This window comes from Pelecanus crispus, chromosome 10 (genome assembly GCF_030463565.1).
Source record: "Pelecanus crispus isolate bPelCri1 chromosome 10, bPelCri1.pri, whole genome shotgun sequence".
Classification (NCBI taxonomy): domain Eukaryota; kingdom Metazoa; phylum Chordata; class Aves; order Pelecaniformes; family Pelecanidae; genus Pelecanus; species Pelecanus crispus.
In genome coordinates this window covers 4,808,763-4,825,582 of record NC_134652.1, presented here as the reverse complement: position 1 = coordinate 4,825,582, position 16,820 = coordinate 4,808,763, and the positions used below count along the sequence as shown (strand labels likewise).

Genomic DNA, 16,820 nt, shown 5'->3' with positions numbered 1-16,820 from the left:
CTTTTAATATTAGCGTAAAGGGGAGGCTCGGACTGTCCATCGCAACACTTGGGCTCGGCAGAGGTTGGAAGTTTCTCCCCGGGGAACGCGATGTCTGAGGGAGTTTATCGTGAAGCAGGGGACGAGCCCTGGCACTCGTTGGCTCTCTGGGCTGCTTTTTTATCGCCGAAGCTGTTTGCCGGCCCCGAGCGCTGGGCTGTTGGCAGCCCGCGGGCCGGACGCAGAGCCTGCTTGGCCGTACCTGTGGAGAGCGGCAGCCATGCTGGCGGGTGGATGGAGACGGCGGGCGCTTGCCGTGCTGTCGAAGACGCTGCTGCCATTGCCTGTGAAGACCAAACTTGGTCCACGCAGCCACCTGCCTCAGGTGTTTTATTAAAAAAAAAAAAAAAAGATGTCTCCCCCCCCATACACCCCCCCCCCACCCCCCCGGACTACATTTCCCAGCAGCGCCCGCGGCTCGGCGGAGCGGGCGGGAGATGGCGGCCTGGGCGCGGGCCGTGCGGGGGCTGCTGCTGGATGTCAGCGGGGTTCTGTACGACAGCAGCGGCGATGGCAACGGCGTGCCCATCGCCGGCTCGGTGGAGGCGGTGCGCAGGTGGGTGCCGGCGGAGCACGGCCCGGCCCGGGACCCCCGACCCCGGGGAGGAGGAGGAGGCCGAGGCGGGGCCGCCCGGGGCCGGGGGAGCACCCCAGAGCATGGCGGGGGGGGCACCCCGCAAAATGGCGGGGGGAGCACCCCGCAAAATGGCGGGGGGGCACCCCAGAGCATGGCGGGGAGGGCACCCAGAACATGGCGGGGGGGGCACCCAGAACATGGCGGGGGGGCACCCCACAACATGGCGGTGCGGGCTTGGCACCCCAAAACATGCACTGTGCGCCTGGCGCTGGGCCTTGGTGTTACACCCGAAGGCAAGTGAGGATCGGGGTTTAAAAACACCGGTTTGCTGTGCAAAGTTGAGTGGGACAGGGCAGCAAACGTGAACGTTTTGGTTCACCTCGGTATTTTTTAGGCTTATTTAAGCTGTGCGGGAGTCCAGTGAGTTTGTAGATCTGCTGTCCCTGCGCTGGTGGGGAAGGGAGCCCGGAGCAGCGCGGGCAGATCGCATCCCGCTTGGTTTTGTATTTACTGCCGTCGTCGCATGTGTAGCAAGAGCAGGCAGCGTATGGGAGGTCTGGTACATTCCCCCCGTAGTAAACTTTAAAATACTGCCTGCACCGGCATGGTGCTTCTGTAAATTCGTTAGCTTTGCTGTCACATTAGCTTCTTGCGGAGAACTTGCAACCCAGCAGAAATGGAGAATTTCAGTGCTGCAATTAATGATTGCCCAGCGTATAAGTGACTCAGAAGTAAAGTATGGTCGTGGCAAGTTACCAGTGCCCAGAGGTAGCAAACTCCCTTGCTTTTAGCTGGGTAATGTAATGCCATTAACACAAGCTAAGTAACTGCTGCTGAACAGGTAGCGATTTCATTTATTTGACTTTAATTAACTAGGTTGGCTTGCCAGTGTGCCTGTATCAGCCCTGCTTGACCAGAGGAGCAGGATGGGGCCGGGGGAGAGCAATGGCCGCAGGGCCATCTGTGTTTAAAGACAGGTATTCATTCATGGCTCTGCCTCGCTGGAGGAGGTTGTGGGTTTCTGGAAGAGACTTTTGGCTCTATGTGATGTTTCACTAACCCGCTGCAGAAAATCCAGATCTGTTTCACGTGGCAAGTGCTGCTGCGTGTACCCCACTTGAAATGTTCCCACTTATAGTGCTTTAAATGTCTAAATACTGAACCTCTGTGAAATGTTGACGGCCTGCTTGGTGAGCACGTCTGTGGCTTCTATCCTCTGGGGCCACCCAGCATGGCCACGCTTGTGGTGAGTGCTTTATTGAGCAGGGAAATACGCAGGAAGAAATATTGACAGTTCTGGAGCCCTCAGCACAAGAAGGACATGGACCTGTTGGAGCGGGTCCGGAGGAGGCCACAGAAATGCCCCGAGGGCCGGAGCCCCTCTGCTGCGGGGCCAGGCTGGGGGGGCTGGGGGTGCTCAGCCTGGAGAGGAGGGGGCTGCGGGGAGGCCTGAGTGCGGCCTGGCAGTGCTGACAGGGGCTGCAGGAAGGGGGGGGCAAGCTTTTTAGCAAGACCTGTTGTGACAGGACAAGGAGTAATAGTTTTAAACTACAGAAGAATAGATTTAGACTGGCCATAAGGAAGAAATGTTTTACAGTGAGGGCGGTGAGGCACTGGAAGGGGTTGCCCAGAGAGGCGGTGGAGGCCCCATCCCCAGAACCATCCCAGGCCAGGCTGGACGGGGCTCTGAGCACCCTGGGCTGGTTAAAGCTGTCCCTGCTCGCTGCAGGCATTGGGCTGGATGACCTCTAAAGGTCCTTTCCAACCCAAAGCATTCTGTGATTCTATGATTCTATGAGATACTAAAATTAATGATATGAGTTTAATTAAATACGTGCCTAAATGTTGGTGGAACCGCCATGGGAAAAGCAGAACTGGAGAAGATCCAAATGTACAGGTAATAAAAGAAGTCTTTGCTGCTACTTTGTTGGTTTTTTTTATTTTAATTGTATCTTTGTTTATCTTTCTTGAAATACATGTAGCAGGCACATAAAGTGTTGTCGGATGAATCTTCTGTTTTTGTCTACAGGATCAGAGTTTCCAGCGCTGTCAAAAAGCAGCATTTTAAGCATAAGTTTAAGGATTATTTGGGCTCTGGGCCCATTTGTGGTGCTCAGCTGGCCCCAGCTGGGTGGGGGGAGCTGCAGGTGCAGGGACAGCCGACGGGAGAGCAGCACTCCAAGGGAATTTGGTGAAATTAGGCAGAGGGAAAAGTTGCTTTTATAAAGACATCGTAGTGAAATCCGGTGGCTTGTGAGTTTTCCAAGGGATCGCGTAGGACTTCTGTTCCTGTTCCTCCATGTCCACTTTACGCAATATTTCAGTGCGGTTTCTCTTCTCATGCCTTTCCATAGCTATGCTACGGGCTCAGGATTCGAGAGAGACCCTAAGAGAAAAGGCTTGTAGCAAAACGAAAGCATTTGTGTTCCCCTGGGTGCATAGAGCAGCCTGTTTGCTGACTGCAGAGGGGCAGGCATTGCCGGGGCAGCCTCTGCCAGGATTCAACTTCCCTGGCTTTCCTTCTTGTCTCGCTCAAATCCTCCTGGTAATATTGCTTCCCACTGACGCTGATGCCGATGCTTGTGCCGGCCGGTCTGTTGGTGAAGGAGAGTCTTCTCCTGCTCTCCATCTTTCAGGAGAACACATCTTACCACCCTCCTCTCCCTTCTTGCCAACTGGCATTTTCTGCTGGGACCGTCGCGTATGCTGAGTTGCTGCAGGGTGTAGCACGGGCAGCCCAGATCATAGCTGAGGCCTTCAGGCATGGCCGAAACAAACATAAACAGCAACTACATAATTACTGTTGGGAGATCAGATCATTCCTTTAAAAACCATGACATTTTCAATAATATCTGCATCACAGTTCCCCAGATGCTTTTGACATACTGTTTTTTTTTCTCCAAGGTTTTTAAACTTTCTTTTCCGTCGGGTTGCAGGCGGTTATTTAGTAACTTTTGTCACTGTGTTTGCTGAAACCTCCCGCAGGCAGGCAACGTAAACTGCAATTTACTTAAGGCAATGTCAGAAATATGCCAATGAAACAACAATGAAAGTCTGGCCTTGGGCTACATATAAGATACTACGGGCTTTCTCTTGAAGTACTGGAAGTGTCTGTGGGGCTTCTCTGCAGCTCTGTGCATGAGGCTTGTTTCCTAGGGAATGTGCTGGGAACATGGGCACCGAGGAGTTTCATGTCAGTAAGCAATGGAGAAGCGGTAATCATAGCTGTGGAAATTGGGGACAGCAGAAGTGAGTATGGAAAAGTGCCACGAAGTGGGGAAAAAAAAACCCCAAACAAACCCAAAACATTTTGTTCAGGTCATTCGATGTAAGTGGTTAAGAATAATCATTTTCCTTGGGAAAGTCAAGTAGCCTTATTTATCTGCCTGTTAGGTTGGTAATTGTTCTAGCTCACACCATTTAAAATCTTTATTGACTCATTATCCTATTGCCAGTTGGTCATTAATATTTGTGTCTGCGTCATAGTACAGCTCGGTGGTTTCAAGCAGATGGATTAAAGCTAAAAGCGGCTCTTTTTTAATTAATTCATTTTTGTATCAATTAAAAGGTCATAATTGCAGATAGCTAGGAACTTTATAACTAATTCAAATTGATATGATCTTTTGCTAAAAGAGATGTCTAAAATCTTTTAGTTCATATATATATATGTCCAGTAGGAGTCTTAAATACCATTTTGATAATTCATACTACAGATACAGACTCTCATGATATGACAGCTGACCTGTTTTCTTCAGATTGTCTTGCTACATCATCTCCCACACCATTATGGCAATTAACTTCGTGTAACAACACATAGTACACACCAATAAAAAGCATAAGTAAATGTTTTCATTTGCGGTTGGTTTCATATGACTGAAGCCAGCTCGACTCCACTAAAACTATTTTTTCTGCATTATTTTTCTTGTTTTCAGCCAAATTCTGCTATGCAGTTATTTCATTTAGTATTTGAAAGAGTAGCAACGTGAGTTCTGCCAGCAGAATTTGGCCTTTTTTCTGTTTTTGATGGCTTCAGGGCGGTGGTCCTCTCTTGTTTGTTTTTAGCCAGCAGTACAGTCAGACGGAGCAGTAAAATGAGCAAAGAAGCTGATGGACGCTGAAGCATCCTGAGCAAGATGACATTCAGTAACACGCTTCCCCGTGCCATAGAGACTCTCCTGAGGAAGACATCGGTAGTCACTATCCAAGTTGTTATAACTTGTGATGAAACACTAAGTGTTACAACTGGGAATGCTTTATTTGTTGCTAATGTACCTTGCATCTCTGATAAATTTTACCTGTGAAATATCTTAGGATTCGGTATGCACTGAAAGGGAATTGGTGAATCGGAGGCCGAAAGGATGAACCGTAGAAGTGTTTGTTGCACAGAGCGGACCTCCTCCTGTGTTCAAGTAGTGATACAGTGAATCCGAATCCTTCTTGTTGCTCAGCCGGACTATCGCAGGCAGGCACCCATGTGCACCCATTGGCACCCCTGGTTTAACCCAGTAGCCAGGGTGCCAGGAATGTCATTAAATCCACCGGGGACTGTTATTGTTAACTTCAGGTGGGGATATTGGAGTGGTGGGTGACTAGAAAATCCAAAACCAGCTTGATAAGATAATTCAGCTCTCTAAAACTTTTAACCCATAACGTTTCTTGATTGTTCAGTTTACTGTGGCATACCTTTGTTGTAGTTTTTAAAAAAATCCTTATAGCAGAGTTAAATAAAACACATCTCTTCCAAGTGTGTGTGGTTAACTGGCAGATGCTGCAGAGCGGATCAGAAAGCTCCATGGACAAGATCAGAAAGCCCATCGGTGACTTAAAGGCTTCTTCTGGAGCCAGCCTTAACGCTGCCTCTGTACTGTGCTGTTATTGTCTTAATTGATTTACACAGCATTGACACGAGGTGAGCTATTCGCTTTTTATCTTACAAATAGCAGGGAGCTGGTCTCTTACAAGACAGAAGGTGTTTAAACATCCATAAAAGATGCTCAGCCTGTGCTCTGTTATTTGCATTTACAGCTGTGTGCTGATAGTGTGCCCATTAGCATATCCATATGAAAAGCACACAGTAGTTGGACATTTACAACATCCTGTTGTTTGGCCAGTATAGTGCATCTGTTAGCACAACTTTCTACAGAGTCCTTTAAAAGAGCAACGGAAATCTGGGGAGCAGGGAGGCAGGGGAGCAGCTGGACAGTCGTGTTAAAATAAAATACCTGGAGAGTCTAACAAGGCGAAGATTGCAAGGAGAACAAGCGGAACTGGAACCGTAAAGCAATTCAGCATGTGGGGGTTCGGGTGGGACAGCTGTGAGTTTACAAAGAGCCGTCTGAAAGTGTGTGTGCGACAAGGAGTAGGAAATCTTTGTTGTAGCAGAAGGTAACCAGAGCGTGGCTGAGCACAGTCTGTGCAGATGTGCAGAGTTTCAAGGCATGCTGTGCCTTCAGGACATGTGATAGTGAAGGAGTTGTTCCTGCTAGAAAGAGACTTTCAATTAAACTGTACAAACTCTTGTGTAAATATCCGTTCATTTGTCTTTGCACTCTTTGCACTTTCTATCCATGGATCCCAAAGAAGGGTAGGTGTCACCTGCCCTTTCTGAAGCAGCAGAGACACAAAAAGGTGAAGTGGTTTTGTATTGTCTTGTAGCTGTTCGCTGGCAGAACCAGGAGATCCAGGAATTGCTCCTTAGTGGGTGCAGAGCTGTTGCAGTTCCACTCTAGTCTGTATCATTAGCTATGGTCTCTGTTTTCTGAGAGCAGTGGAATTTCCTAACCCATATTTGCTTTCCTAATCAGCAATGTTTGTTATTTTTTTTAAAAATATCTGTGTCCCTGAAGTTGTGGGTACTCCAAGTGCTGTCTACACAAATTGCATGAGTAAGTGCTTACACTTTTGGAATTTAAACACCATTAACCTTTAGGGTCTTGAGCTACTTGCTGTCCACTGGCACGATGATGTGCTGTACAAATATTTACCAGTAAAGAATAATAGAAGATACTGCAGTGATACCTACTACCTAAGGGTACTGGTTCGTCTGCTACCTTGTATAAATACTGATTAATCCCTGAAGAGGATGAGCAGCAGTCTACCTCATTCTGTACTTTAGAACTTGAGACTTGTCTCAGTTTACCGCTGTGGTAGTAGTTTTTTTTCCCCCATCTTTCGCATTTGGTGAACTCAGTCCGGAATCTTAGAATCGAGCCTGATTCTTTGCATGTCCTCAGCAGTATCGCCATTCAGATTCCATGCTGTCTTTGCAAGTGATGCGCTGGAATTAGTTGTCGTTTTAAACTGTTGTTCAAGTTTCTTGGGATGCAGCTTGGTGTTTAAGCTACTGCAATGAAATAGTATGGTACTTTCTAAAGTAGGTAAGCAGAGCATGTGAGAGTGAATTCTTTCTCTATAAAATAGACTAAATGAAACATTTTGGCAATTTACTTTCTGAGAAACAGAATTCATTATTTACAAGTGCTGTTTGTATACAAAGTAAGAACTCGACCATGACAAAGATAACTTGGTTTTGATGGCAACTTTAATGGAATAATTAGTAGCTTCAGAGGCAAAAAACCCCAACTGCTTTTAGCACAGAATGAAAGCTATTGGAGTATGATTCATCATATTGTCCATAAAAATGTTTTGCTTGATGCAAATAAATATATTCCAGACCTGTTCATGCTAACTGAATCCCCAAAGTTCAGATTTTTTTCTTGACGGCTCCAAAGTAGAGAGTTACCAAGCATTTAAAGTCTACCAGAGTTTACTTTTGTTGCAGAAGACACCTGTATGTTTGAATCGTACTCAATATTGTGTTCCTGTGGTATAACAATCAGGCAGCCGCTACAAGACAAGGTGAGAAGCCCTGATTCAGTTCCTGTAGTGCGGTTAAGGTCTGGGACTGCTAGGTGTAATACTTTAAGCTAATTTGGTAATCTGCATCGATTAAATGCATCTTGTTACTGAACATAATGGACCGGAAAGATTTTTCTTGTAGTCTGCTCTGTGCTTCCTTTCTGCAGATTCACCTCAAAAGCATGTATTATTTTTATTAAATACTTAATTCTGGATTTCACTGTTGTGGCATATTGTTGTCTACAAAACTGTTGTCTACCCTTCCGTTCGGGCAGGTGGAATACGATTTATGGTATCAGGTAGTTTGTTCAGTAATTCTGGTGTCCAGCTGTATTCGGTGGTCAGAGAGAGGCAGCCTTTGTAGAGAGATCAGGACAAGACAGACTTCGTGTTTGTTTTGATGTACAACTTCCAGTATTTATTTCTACCTCTGAAAAATTCTGAATGATTGAAATACTGAAATAAAGGCGTTGATAGGCTTTTAAAGTTTACTTTGAACTTAGTGATTTTTCAGGTTTTGCTGTCAAACAGCGTCTCAAAGTGGTGTTTCCAGAGTCTTTATTTTTATAACTGTACCCTTTCTTGTTTCATTCTTGCCCGCCCTTAAATAACATTGGCCTCTTTTCTTGTGGCTCCTTCATGTGTACCTATTAATCTGCCTTCATTCCTGTTCAAAGGTAATGTCCTCCTATTTTTTAATCCCTTTTGCAATCCCTCCATTGGATTCCCTCCAAATTACCCACTTCTATATATAGAGAGAGGTGAGCCATATGGGTCTGGAGAGGAAATTGTGCTCGTGAGATAGCAGATGTAGAGATGAGTTTCAGACACAAGAATGCAAGGGGGAGCGGGGCCAAAAAGTGCCGTACATAAGGATTTGTCAGGCCAGCCTTGCTCTACGGAGCAGAAAGCTGGACCACTGGAGAACGGGAGTTTTAATGAGCTCGGCTGTTCTCAGGATCAACGACAGGACATCAGTGAACGGAAACACCGGGAGATCAGGGGACAAAAGTAGCATCAGAGGTACGACAGCAAGATTTAAGCAGTTTGGACATACTGTGAGGATAGCAGAAATCAGGGGAACGGAAAGGTTTGGACATGGGGATAGAGAAGGAACAACTGGAAAGCAAGCCGAAGGTCTCTGTGTCACGGGAGCGTGCGTGGTATTTCATCCATGCTCCTCGGATCTCATTGCACCCGCCGAGCAAAACACCGGGAAGTTCAGTGTTTCTGTGGAATTGGGAGAGGCTTGTGCTGTGAAAACTGGCCAAATCAACTAAGGATAGATGAGGGCTTTTGTGGCTGGCCTCCTTCAGAGTTTTTAAATAATGATTTTGCTTGGTGGTATTTCAGAAGCTGAGATTAGAGATGAAAAATGCTGTTGAAATAGCCACTAAATAGCATGAATGCAGATTCGCGGAGAAAGTATAATACATTATTGCCACAAATACACTTTTTAAGCAGAGGGCACATAAAGCAGAGCGAATGTACTCCCCCACACACAGGCCCTTCCACAGCTGGACCCCAGAAAGGGTTATTGCTTTCAGCCAGCGCTGAGCTGGAAAACCTTTTTGCACCCTCTTCTCAGGTGCGCGTCCTGCTCCGGCAGTGGGAGGTTCTCTTGGGAAAAGTCTGCAAGATCAAGCTCAGGATTTGCATTAATTCATAAACGTAACATAGGCTGACACTTTAAGATGTAGCCTGTTCATTGCAGGGGCTAGAAGAGGGGTTTTGCCTTCTGTGTAAAAGCAGTGTGACTTGCTAGGGGAATTACTCCCCAGCAGTGGCAGGGCCAGCCGGGGGGCTTTTGTGGGCAAAGGAAAAACATCCCCTTGCCTGCGAGTCAGCAGTGGCTGAAGGCACAGAAGATTTTGATACCTCCCTTTGTCCTGAGCACTCACCATTTTGTGGTCTGGATGAGATTTTTACCCACCGTTACACAGACTGTTGAGGACTAGTGCTGATCTCTTGTAGCAAAACCCATTTTAATTCATCATTTTGGGCGTGTTTTTTAGATGCTGGCTAAAACCACATTGTGCACCGTGGTTCTGCATCAGCCAGGTAGGCTAAAGAAGCGGTATAAATTTCTGCTCTTTTCAAACTCTTTCTTCTGTATTGACCTTGAAACTAGGCAAGTAATTTCTACTTTTGACCATTATGCTCAGTTTCTTCTTGGCTTGGTTTCATCTTCTCTTGACAAGAGATGTTTTACCTGTAGCACCAGCACCCAGGCAATAAGCAAACGTTAGCCCTTGCCCATGTGGGAGGGTGGCACTGCTGCACAAGTCCCGGTTTGGTTGCAGGCAGAGAACTCTCCGGTACTGTTATTTCCCTGTGTTTCAGAGATGGTATTGGAGCACTGACAAGTTTACACTGAAGCACACTGGTATTTGTCTGCTGATGCAAAAGGGTCAAATAGCCTAAGTGCTTAGCACGCTTTCCTTTCTTTCAAATTAAAAAAAAAAAAAAAAACAAAACCACTCTGAAAAACCAAAAGCAGGATAAAAAGCCAGTTCTGGAAATCTCATAACCAAGCGTTCTTCCAAACACCTTTGAAGTTGGCTTTGGACAGTCGCCAAGCTCAGGCTTGTTGCCTCTCCCAAAGCTCAGGCTTGTTGCCTCTTCCAGGGTTTCGCTTTCTGTCCCCCTGCCCATCTGCACAGGACCTGCTGCCTGCGGGCAGGACTCTTCTTCCACTCCCGTGTTAGGAAAAACCTTCACTGCAAAAGAGAGCGGTCAAAGTCTGAGGCTTAGTCTTATACCGTGTCCTTAGTTGCTTCTGCCATGTGCAGGACAATGTGAATTTAAGAAGGAGTGATGGCTTCCAGCCTAGATCCTGAGGCCATTTCTTTTCTTACTGGTTGCAACCTTTACATCATCTAAAAGAACAGGTTTTGTGTTTTATATGCCCAAAGGCTGCCCATAAAGGTTGGCAAGGGCAGTTGGTTAAGTCTGCACAAGGTCAGTCAGGATGTCTAATAATTGTCCTAACACTTTACCTGTTATGGAACAATAATGAGAGTTTTTTCATTATTTTCGGGTGAGTGAACCTGGCAGATGCTGACAGCCAGCAGATGTGTAAAGTTCGAGGTGATTTGTAAGGGACCGGCTCATCTGACGCACGGTAATTGCATTGTGGGACATTGTCACTCAGCGTCGTGTCCTGCTCCGGCAGAACGAGGTAAAGGTCAGTTCAAAGAGCTGGCATAGTGTGAGGGGCAGCTCCGGGCTGAAATTAAAAACCTCATTTCCTCATTTCCATCTCTCCCACATACGTGTGCTCACGGCATGCCCGGCGCTGGGTGGGTGCCCCGGTTCTAGATTTAGGGGTTGTTTGGGCAACTGAGCGGTTGTTTCGGTCTGGAGTGGGTTTAAATGCCTCCTCTGGTAAGGCTTAGAAAAAGTCTCCTTCCCCACCTGTTGGTGTGTCAGTTCGGTGCTCATCTGTCCACTTGTAATTTTGGGCTTGGAAGTTTCTCCTGTGACTTGTTCCTCTGCTTCAGCGCCCGTGTGCTGTGGCAGCTCCCCGGGCAGCCGGTGCCTGCTCTGCCAGCACAGCCAGCGCTGGCAGGAGAACCTACACGGCGTGCAGCTGGAGGGGTGCAGTTGGACTTTTTTGTCTGCTGCCTGCTGCCCTGCACGCTCTGCCGTCCCCTCTGAGACGGGGCTCCGAGAAGTTTCTTTTGCTGCAGAGATGCTTTTAGCTGAGTTTGCCATTTGTGACACCCCAAAAGGTCAGAAGCTGCTCTCCCTTCATGCCTAGCTCCCCACAGGCATGTGAAATTCAAGTTCCCCCATTCCTGGCTGTGGACTTTAGGAGTGGCGTGAGCAGCCGTGTTGGAAATGGAGCGGATTTGTCTGCCAGTGAGCCTGCTGACGGCCCTGAACGGGGAGCTAGACGTGGCCTCGGGACGTCTGCAGCTACTTGGACCATGCAGAGTGTCCGCAGCGTGGAGTAGTACAGTGCTGCCTGTCCGTGTGCTTGGCTTGTGCTTTAATCAGGATTGATTTCTGGTGCTTCTGGAATCTGACTGGGATCTTTATCACGGCCGCGATGTATGGAAGTCAGCTGAAGCCCTGATTGACTGGGTTTCCTGGGTGTGCCTGCGCTTCTGTAATATAGATGCTGATAAATCTGTAATACGCTGGAGATCTTGATAAAATGTGTGTTGTGTATTTCATCTGCTGTCTCCTCATTCTTCTGTACTTGCAGGTATGTAATCCCTTGCTCTTTATCTTAGGAGGCATCACATTACAAATGTTGTTCTTTATTCTTCTAACATCCCCATCCCTGCTGGCACTAGGAATTGCACTAACTTGCTCTGCACGTGCTACTTAAAATGTGAACGCTGGTGGCTGGGTCCGCTCAGTAGCTGGAGGTTTCCCGTTAAGCCGGCCGGCTTAGCAGCAGTGCCCCCAGAGCGGTATTGACGTGCTGTGCAAAGCGTCTGGCCTCCGTCACACAGAGACCTTTGAGCCATCTCTTGTAGTTCCTCCCTGTGCCAAACCCGGCCATGAAAACTGAAGGAGAGTTTTGCTGTAGACACGAGTGGAGCCAGGGTTTCCTCCCGTGGAGAACTGTTGTTAAAAGCTCCCGCCGGTTATTTAAGCTCTGAGTTAATAGCTGTTTGCCAATGCGTGCTGGCCTGCGGGCTCCGCTCACGGCCCCCGTGCTGGGCGTCGAGGGATGGATTCGTCCTGGTGCGTGTATAATCCTGCACATACCCCTGAGCGTGACTGTATCATACAAGGATTTGGCGGAGAGCTAGCAGAGGGTCTTTTTAAAGATGCTAACTTTGAAGGAAAAGGTGGCTTTTCCTTGAAAATTATTTTTGTAGAAATAAGTCTTCTCTGGAGTTCTTGATGATTATTCATTTGTTTAGTGTTCCAGGATATTTTTGAGAGTCCTTTTCATGTCTCACCAGAGGACTCCCATTTTCTGACCAGCGTGGTCTAACTCTTTGTAGACCTCACCCGATACTAAGCATTTACTGAGCTTGTTTGTTGAGGTGGTAATTGCTGGTGGCCACGAAGGCATGAAGCAGTCCTGGATGTGTCCAGGCTGCTTCTGCTCTGGTCATGCCTTTCAGAAGTTTAGCTCTGTTTTTCATCTAAAATTCTGAGAAAGAAGTTAAATTTGTAGTATAGGAAAACTGAATCTCTGCTTTCACCAAGCTGACCTGTGAGGGCACATTTGTTTGTCTGTGCAAGTAGACGGTTAGTGTTGTTCCTGGATTCGTTTCATTGACCTTTAGGAAGAGGAAAAAATAGATTCTTATTCAACAAATGTCTGCTTCCAGGCAGTCGTGAATCACGTTTGGTTTTTTTTTTTTTTTTTTTCCCTAGGAGTGTGCAGATAGGCTTTGCATTTAGAATAAGATTTTTTTTTTAACCATGGCACACTCTATTAAAGTTTGTTATGTATCCAAATTACAATGCTTTGCTTTTTAACTACAGCCGAAACCGTGTTTCGAATAACAGATGTGGAACACTGTCATCCTACTGTCACACCAATTGTTCATTGTTCTGAGAAGGTCACATCATAATTCATTAACAATAATTATTCCCTGGGTACACCCTGCACTTCTTCACTCAATTGCTTCATTAACTTGTGAGTGAATCTCACATTCACTGCTCCAATCAATGAAGATATATTTATAATGTACAAGTGGATGCTATTAGTTACAATATATTAACTGCCTAATTTAAAATAGAAAAGCTATCTTTATGAAGGGCAATTAACCACTAAGTGTAATTGATAATTCACATACCTATGATTAGGAAAGACAAATAATAAGAAAGAAATGAATCACCTGCGTTATTGAAGAAGACACTGGCGTGCAGTTTTGACGAGTGGAAGGGGGTCTCTGGGTCAGGACCAGATTTCTAAGAATGCTTTGATGAAAGTTTGTCATCGGGTGTGTTACCTCGAGGTGGTTTCGGTGTTTACACCGACTGATTGGGATCATCTTCCCTAGAAAAGGAACCCACGACGTTTTGTTGTCTTGAGAATCAATGCAGGGGCTTTCCTAATAGAAAAGTCCTTTTTCATCCTAATACAAAGAAAAGTAATAATACTTTAATAATATTTTAATAATTTATAAGCCTAGCCCCTAACTTACCTATGTATCTAAAGCCATATTAGCTCAGGTCCTCAAAGATAATGAGGTACAAATTCACACTAAAACCGACAAAAGTTTGGCATTTTAATGTATTTGAGGAGCTGGGTGACAGTCCTTTTGGCAAATATTTGGAAAAAAATTGTGATACATTTTCAATGCTTCTGATTTTCCATGGCCACTTTGAAATACGTTGGTTCTCCAAAAGGCTGACAACTCATCCTTGGAGAAGAGGCCTTTTCGTGACGTCCCCAGTAGGTCACCACAGCTTGGGTCAGGAAACAAAGTCGCTCAGAGGCAGAGGACTTGCACGAGACTGCAGAGTACTGCTCCACGGGAACCATGTCCTTGGCTTTGGGCACTTGGAGCCATGTTTTCTTCGCTTGAGAAGCCGTTTACCTGTAAATGTTTATTAATGAATCAGTTAAGTACTGTATTTTCCAGGATTACCCACCCAGGAACAGCACAGGTGTTTTATGAGAGATTAAATGATAAATGTAACTGAAGCCACCCCAGTGTTGATATAAGCATCATTGCAACTGTGGCCTCTTACCTGGTGTCTGCAGAGGTGCAAAGCCTTGCTGTTACCTCCAGCAGATCACTGCAGCAGGTGACTACTAAGTGGAAAGGTGAAAATCCAAGTTAAAATGTGAATAGCCAGTGGTATCACACCAGGTGCTGTACTCATGGCTGTGCAGTGCCTTCAGTTCATGGGCATCAACATCCATGGACTGGTTTAGAGAAAAGGGACTGGATTTAGGGGTTTTTGGTGTGTGGAGGGAGCGTGTGCCTGGCAGACTGTGGTATCCTGGGGACAGTGGGCATCGCCTGTGCTGCCATTTCAACTTAGCTCTCTGCTTCAGAAGGGCAATTACATGCTATGGCAAGGGCCCTGCAGATGAAAACTGCGGCTGTAGTGCCCAGAATCAATATATTTTAGGCATGTCTTGGTTGCAGTAAGGGATCCTGCTCCTTTTCTGGCATTTCCTCTTTGCATTTTTATTGTAATTATCCAAGTTAGGTGTGGGACAACAAAGCTGATACCCTTAGCTCCTTTTCTATGTCCGGTTAACCCCTCTGCCGCTTTTACTCAACAGGATCAAGGCATCTGGTCTGAAGCTGCAGTTCTGCACTAACGAAACCCAAGCGACCAGGGAAAAGTTCGTGAAGAAGCTCCAGGGCATGGGCTTTGACATCTCCGTGGCCGAAGTCACTGCCCCAGCACCAGCAGCCTGCCGCATTTTGAAGGAGCGCAGCCTGAGGCCGCACTTGCTCGTGCACGACGGTGGGATAATGCTGCAGGAGATGCTGGGACACGTAGGGGGACACGCCAGAGGGATGTGGGCATTTGCGATAGAGCAGTGAATTCCCTTAGCTCAGCGGGGGAAGAGCTCCAAGCTGTTGTTTTCCTACAAGGAAAAGCTTCTTCCTTAGTCATGAGACTCTGGAGTAAACCTTAGTGGTCTGGCCTGAGCGAGGTCTCAATTATGGCAGTGGTACGGTGAAGGCACAGAATTGTGCTGGGGGTCAGCAAGTGCACAGAGGAGTCCGCTGCTCAACCACAGAGACTAGGAGATAGGTGGGGTCTTGTGCAGGGCATTATATTGTCTTTGTTATCATGGCAGAGGTTTTAAGTTTAAATTGTTTCTGTAGAGTGTGGGTACAGAGAAAGGAGGTGGACCCTGCCTTTGCTATTATACATTTTCATTCAACTACCCAGGAGTTTGCCTCAGGTCTGGGTGACTGGGTATAACGAGCTGAGATGTAACTGAGACGTGGGTGGTGGGAGCTAAGGCAAGGGTAGGAAATGGTTTATTTTGCTCCTTGTTGTAGGACAGGTGAATAGCAGGATCTGGGCAGGAATAGGAAGGGTCTGAAGAACAGTTGATTCAGACTTGGATTTTTTTTTTTTTTTAAATATATTGGGGAATGAATGAAGGGAAACGCAAATCTGGGGAAAACCAGCAGTTCCAATGGGATCTGAAATGGTAAGGGATTTGTGGATTTTATTATTTTTTTCCTCCTGTAGATCTTGTCCCTGAATTTGCTGAGATTGATAAAACAAACCCAAACTGCGTGGTTATTGGAGATGCAGCAGAAAACTTCACCTATGCAAACCTTAATGAAGCTTTCCGAGTTCTGATTGGGGTGGAGAAGCCTGTTTTCATCTCCCTTGGAAGAGGGTGGGTTTATAAGCACTGTCTGTTTCTTCCTCTAGTGTCTACATTTTTTGATTTCGCCAAGTATCTTTGTACTTAATGGAGGCCAGATATCGGTGTGGGCATTCACACTGCCAACTTTTGAGCAGTTAATCTATGTGTCAGGATGGGGAGGCTGATCTGCTCAGGTATCTGTTAATGAAGGATCCTCAATAGGTAATTCACTCACCTAACTTGGCCTCCTGTCCTGAGCCACTCGTAGTTTTTCCAGGGGTGTAAGGGAAAACTGAGGTGATTACACTGAAACAGGTCTCTAAAAGGAGGTGGTATGGATGCTCCTCAGGAGCCACAGTTCAGCCTGTGCTGATGCAAAGGGCACTGGAAGTTGCTGAACTTGCCAAGCCGAATCCGCCAGTTGACTTTGAAAATACTCATCAGTAGGGTCTCTGTGCTGCTACAGCACTGGGTGAGGCATCTCTTGAATTTCAGCTGTCGGTGGTCTTTTTCTATAGATAGTGCAAAGTAAGCAGTTGTGTGGATGTGTTTCATCAAGTGCTAGAGGGAGAGAGATATAGCTGCTCTTCTGAGGGTGAATTGCAGCAGCCTTTAGAGAACCTGGAGATGCCCTGGTGTATAAGCATGGCAAATGCCAGCCTCAAACCCTTCAAAGTCAGCGTTCAAGAGTGAGCTAGACCTTGATGAAGCAATCCAGATGTTTGCAGGTGGCAGTGGGAGGATTAAATAGCTGTACTTTTCTAAGCCACTAGGAAAAGGACTTTTGCTGCTTTAAGAGCAAGTCTGAGAGCCTCTTAAAAACCCCGTAGAAATCATGGGGAGTTTGGATTTTGATGTGTGCAACCCCCAAGTGAATGAGTATTGCAAGAGGTCAGTAGGATTATAGACGCTGCTGCTCTTTTTTTGTCTTTGCCCCTGCAAGATCTCAGAGATGAGAACTGTTGATTTAACTCCTGCCTGTAGCCATGTGTTCCTGTCTGAACTGAAAATAAGTGATTTTTAATAGTGAAAGAAACCCCAAACAAACAAAAAAATCCAACAGGCCATGCTTGG

General features: G+C 46.4%; 1 protein-coding gene across 1 annotated transcript in view; it reads left to right on the top strand.

Annotated features, from left to right (window-relative positions):
• Nucleotides 1–476: 476 nt before the first annotated feature.
• The window catches only part of LHPP (phospholysine phosphohistidine inorganic pyrophosphate phosphatase), a 91,836-nt gene continuing 75,492 nt past the window's right edge, over nt 477–16,820 (top strand). Inside the window, exons 1-3 of the mRNA XM_075717879.1 lie at nt 477–595; nt 14,691–14,878; nt 15,623–15,776. Coding sequence (XP_075573994.1) covers nt 477–595; nt 14,691–14,878; nt 15,623–15,776 — 461 coding nt within the window. The remainder of the gene's footprint in view (nt 596–14,690; nt 14,879–15,622; nt 15,777–16,820) is intronic.